This window comes from Pecten maximus, chromosome 13 (assembly GCF_902652985.1).
Source record: "Pecten maximus chromosome 13, xPecMax1.1, whole genome shotgun sequence".
Lineage (NCBI taxonomy): Eukaryota > Metazoa > Mollusca > Bivalvia > Pectinida > Pectinidae > Pecten > Pecten maximus.
Genome location: NC_047027.1, coordinates 35,006,175 through 35,012,174, shown reverse-complemented (window position 1 = coordinate 35,012,174; position 6,000 = coordinate 35,006,175). Strand labels below are relative to the sequence as shown.

At 40.0% G+C, this 6,000-nt stretch overlaps 1 protein-coding gene across 1 annotated transcript; it reads right to left on the bottom strand.

Moving 5' to 3' along the window:
* Positions 1–2,821: 2,821 nt before the first annotated feature.
* LOC117340698 lies at positions 2,822–5,516 on the bottom strand. The gene is made up of 2 exons (XM_033902462.1): positions 5,064–5,516; positions 2,822–3,766 (listed from the first exon to the last, which is right to left on the bottom strand). Exons 1-2 carry the CDS (start codon positions 5,514–5,516, stop codon positions 2,822–2,824), a joined length of 1,398 nt encoding a protein of 465 aa, XP_033758353.1.
* Between the last annotated feature and the right edge of the window lie 484 nt (positions 5,517–6,000).

Here is a 6,000-nt window from a genome sequence, read left to right as displayed (position 1 = left end):
TCTACACGTGACTATACCTGGTGTACATGTACCTCTACACGTGAGTGAACCTGGTGTACCTCTACACGTGACTGTACCTAGTGTACATGTACACGTGATTGTACCTGGTGTACCTCTACACCCGAATGTATCTAATGTACCTCTACACGCAATTGTACCTGGTGTACCTCTACACGTGATTATACCTGGTGTACATGTACCTCTACACGTGAGTGAACCTGGTGTACCTCTATACCTGACTGTACCTAGTGTACCTCTACACCCGAATGTACCTAGTGTACATGTACACGTGATTTTACCTGGTGTACCTCTACACGTGATTGCACCTGGTGTATCTCTACATGTGATTGTACCTAGTGTACATGTACACGTGATTGTACCTGGTGTACCTCTATACCTGACTGTACCTAGTGTACCTCTATACCCGAATGTACCTAGTGTACATGTACACGTGATTTTACCTGGTGTACCTCTACACGTGATTGCACCTGGTGTATCTCTACATGTGATTGTACCTAGTGTACCTCTACACGTAAGTGTATCTGGTGTACATGTACACGTGATTGTACCTGGTGTACATCTACACGTGATTGTACCTGGTGTACCTCTACACGTGATTGTACATGGTGTACCTCTACACGTGATTGTACCTGATGTATCTCTACACGTGATTGTACCTGGTGGACCTATACACTTTATTGTACCTGATGTACCTCTACACGTGATTTTACCTAGTGTACCTCTACACGTGATTGTACCTGGTGTACCTCTACACGTAAGTGTATCTGGTGTACATGTACACGTGATTGTACCTGGTGTATCTCTACACGTGATTGTACCTGGTGTACCTGTACACTTTATTGTACCTGGTGTACCTCTATAATTGACTGTACCTAGTGTACCTCTACACACGAATGTATCTAGTGTACCTCTACACGTGATTGCACCTGGTGTATCTCTACATGTGATTGTACCTAGTGTACATGTACACGTGATTGTACCTGGTGTACCTCTACACGTGAATGTACCTGGTGTACCTCTACACGTGATTGTACCTGGTGTACATGTACACGTAATTGTACCTGATGTACCTCTATACTTGACTGTACCTCTACACATGGTTGTATATGGTGTACCTCTACACGTAAGTGTATCTGGAGTACATGTACACGTGATTGTACCTGGTGTACCTCTACACGTGATTGTACCTGGTGTACCTCTACACGTGATTGCACCTGGTGTATCGCTACATGTGATTGTACCTAGTGTACCTCTACACGTGATTGTACCTGGTGTACCTCTAATACGTGATTGTACCTGGTGTACCTCTACACGTGATTCTACCTGATGTACCTCTATACGTGATTGTACCTGGTGTACCTCTACACGTAAGTGTATCTGGTGTACATCTACACGTGATTGTACCTGGTGTACCTCAACACGTGATTGTACCTGGTGTACCTCTAATACGTGATTGTACCTGGTGTACCTCTACACGTGATTCTACCTGATGTACCTCTATACGTGATTGTACTGGTGTACCTCTACACGTGATTGTACCTTGTGTACCTCTATACGTGATTGTACCTGGTGTACCTCTACACGTGATTGTACCTGGTGTACCTCTACACGTGTTTGTACCTGATGTACCTCTACACGTGAATGTACCTGGTGTACATGTACACGTGAATGTACCTGGTGTACCTCTATACTTGACTGTACCTCTTCACGGGATTGTACCTGATGTACCTCTTGTTTCCAGTTTCAGGTTTTTTATTCACCAAATGCAATACAGCATATATGTTCTTGACCTTATAGTTATCGAGATGTCGTTTAAAGTGAAAACGTGACTATACGGACGTACGACGGACGGACGGACGTACGTCGGACGCATCATTCCGTCATAGACTCACTTCCCCAATGAGGTGGGACTCGTACAACTAATTATTTTACTAAAATACTAGTGACTCTATCGTCTCAATTGATTACTTGAAGTTAAATAAATAATTTTACATGGAATAGGTGTAATAGCATGTACATGTTCGAGCACTCATGTACGTAAAAGACCCGGATGATAACAGTAACTCGCACTTTGAGAATTTCCGCTTTTTCACCTGTAGTCTTACATTATTCTAATTTTCGTAGGAGTGTACATCTTATTCAAATCTTAAGACAAATTACTCGTTATACTCGTATATAATGACAATGACAATGGTTTATTCTCGTAAACAGTACAGTGCAGATAATATGAATACAAACACCTGGTTAATAATAATACATGGTAAACCAAATTGTGACTTAATTATCTCATTTATATCAATAATAAATTTAGCCAATGAAATATGTAACAATTACGTCATGCCTATTCCATATGTTAATGACTCAGCTACAATACCTTAAACCAGTTTTCCTTGGGGATTAGATTCCAAGAAAAAAAGGCAGCTGATAGGCAGAATTGATTGAGTCAATCCTAGAATTATCTATACCGACAGAATAAGGTTTTTCCAGGTTTGTTTTTGAAGTTAGCAATGTATTACTTTCAGTATTCATTTTTTATGCGGTGAGTATAAATTAAAAATTCAATATAGTGTTAAAATACATATTATAAACTGGTAAACCAATCAGTAAGTTATCATTTGTACTATTTTGAAATCAACTGTTAGATATAATTCAAATCAAACACATAGGGTACACATATACAAGATAATTAATCACCAACATATTATCAATGTCACCTTATTATTATATCCACAGTATTCGAAGGACACTCTGTGTGGGGAGTAATGATGCATTGTTCAATACGGGGATACACGTGTTATGTCTATTTATATTTGAGTATTTTCATTCTATCGTCCCTGTGTCCGACCCAGAGGGTACCGTCCTCGTGTAGACTGATACACATTGGTGCACTTCCATCGGATGTATAAACAGTCCTCATACAGCGTCCAGTATTCCCGTCAATCAGTAGTACCGACTTGGTGATGCGTTCCGTTACGAGGATATCACCAGCTCCATCAAAACAAACATCAGACGGGGAAAACTTTGATGACTGACTTGAACTTTTGTTTGATTTAGTTGTACCAATGTCTTTACAGCGAAACTTCAGGTTTAGTTGTTTATCCATCACGATGACGTGAGGCTGTTTGTCTGGTGTCTTACCAGCGATGTAGTCATCATAACCTACATTGTCACTATCAACAGCAGCTACATCCCCGGTCAGAGAACTAGACACCATGTTATGTGGCCAGTCTGCCACCTGTCGACAAGGACCACCCGCTCCAGCTGACACTGCCCGGCCGTCTGTAGTGTACAGTTGTATTCCTCCATCCATCCCCACCACCACCATGTCATCACTAGTGATACACAGAGAATATGGTGTCTCGTTAACGTTAAAGCGTGTAACAACTTCACCACCCGTCGTGATTTCCCGGATACTTCGGTCATCTATCACACAGAACCACACCCTACCCGTGGTCGGGGATACAAAGATCGAATCGACTTTGACCTTACACTTGATTGTCTTCTTTACACTGCCTTTTATGTCAACCCGATACACGCTTTCAGCGTCCCAGTACGATAACCATGCCTCGTCACCAGTAAGACATGTACGACATACATCGTAAGGAAACGACTTCTCAAACTCGGACAGAACCACAGGTGTCGGAATCGGTTTGTACGACTGATCTTCTCCGTCGACGAGTACCTTACCAAGCATGCGTTCCAGAAGTTCGGTGGAGATGGTCCCGGGTTTGCATACATGCCATACCTCCCGGCGTGAGACAAAATCTCCCTTATTTTCAAGTCATTTATTTCCTCCCGGCAGGAGAGCCAAAATTCCCGTATTTTGTAATTCCCTCCGGTATTTTTGCCGACGCCATTTTTGTTTACAATTCAGTGTTTTTCTCGCGAGATTTGGCTAAATTTAGCGATCACGTGATCCATCTGTTCACGTGATCACTCAATCAAAATGGCGCCTGTTGGACACGGCTTTCACACAAAGCTCTGGCTAGTGTAATGTTTGCGCTAGAATATCTATCACCATGAAATAAAGGCAAGTCGCTTACAAACAATTTAACCCCCTTAGCTAACAGACTTGAATTATGGTTTGTTTTCTTTTAGGACCATACTTTGATGATGGTAATTGATACAGAGTCTGGTCAGACGCAAAATCACACGTGTTTTTCATTTACCATGTGTATCGTTGATCAGTGATCTAGCAAGATGAAATCCGATAATTTCTTTTAGAAAACTATCAAAATTGGCACATCTGGTGGTCGTAGTGGTCAATCATGATGTTTACAATGACTGTACCGTCCATGACAGAGACAATATACAAAATCTAGAATGATCGTGATAAGATTTACTGCAGTCTGCTAACATTAACATCTTCCGTTCTCATAATTTCATGTATACACTTGCACACTTGGAATATTTTTATATCTAAATGGTCCAACATAAGGTATCCCTACAGGATATTTCATGGTGATTTAATAACTGATTTTTACAACTGATGTGTTCCCTCAGAGTGGATCAAGCTTTCTAATTTTAAGAAAATCCAAACTGATAAATGAATAACTTGCTTGTCTTAATCTTTAGCTACATGTAATTATAATATACCCTTTTCAAATGCTGTTATGCAATATTCATAAAGCTGTGAAACTTTTTGTGTTGTATAAAAAAAATCGGGAAAAAAATTCATATCATCAGAATCTGAATGTATACTTATTGCATTTTTTACCTTATACAACTTTCTGTTGTTTGCATATACAATATGATTAATATCTAAAATAAATACAAATATTCTTTATCACTTTCAAAATTAGTTAATTGCTAAAAAATTGAGTAAAAATGTCGATATTTATGTCGCGCACAAATCTCCCTTATTTTAGGCAAAATTCCCTTAAAATAATCATCAATCTCCCTTATTGGTCTCCCAAAAATATGGCATGTATGGGTTTGAACTCCACTGTCTGCAAACGTCGAGGAGAGGGAGGGTCAAATGAGGTATTCCTGATTTCCTGCGCTAATGTAGTGACGTCAACGGTTGTACCGGATGTCAGTACCTGCTGGCATCTGTCCAGTTTTGGCTCCAGGTCCTCCCTCAGATGTTGTGTTAGTGTAGTTTTGTTTTTCTCAGAAACACTTTTATTCAGTTTCTCTAGCTCGGTACACATCTTCACAATCAAGTCAATGGCGTTATCGATGTTGTGTTTCATCTTTTCCCCCTGACGTTTAATGTCACTGATAACTTTCTGATATCCTCCACCGCTCGTCTCCTGTTCACGAATATCCTCCTTGATTTTAGGAATGTCGGTTCTGGAAAGCTTGTCAACATACTGCTGTATCTCACGTTTCTGGTCCGCCACGTAATCAGTCAGTTTACCCATCTTATGACCGTAGTGACTGTCTGTAACACAGTCCATACAAATTAACTCGTCCTCACACGATTTACACACATAAACAAACCCCATCCCTTTATGGCGAGGACACCCAGGAACTGGTGTCTGGGCCGCCATGTCGATAATATTAGTTTCTGTCTGTCAATATGGCGGCGATACTTCTCAGAATTTGAGATAGGCTTCCAGGTATAGGACATCGGTAACAGGTCGTTTCGGTAACAAGTCGTTTCGGGACTTTTTCGGAAGTCGTTTCGGGACATTCGGAAGTCGTTTCGGTAGAAGTTCGGGTCGTTTCGGTAGAAGTTCGGGTCGTTTCGGGAGAAATTGTTATAACAACCCATGCCCGAGAAATAAAGTCTATACAGGTTGATTTCATTACTTTGATATCATATACATGTATAAAGCATTAAGAAAGTAATAGTTAACAAATAATCAAAGAAATGAATAGTTACTATTTTGATGTTTAATTCCTTGATATTGTGTATTTATTCCTTGATATTGTGTATTTATCTTTTTATTATTTTATTATTGAAGCTGCACCCGTAGATAATTGATACATTATTAATCAATGATTACTGCTGATTTTGAAAACAATTGTATC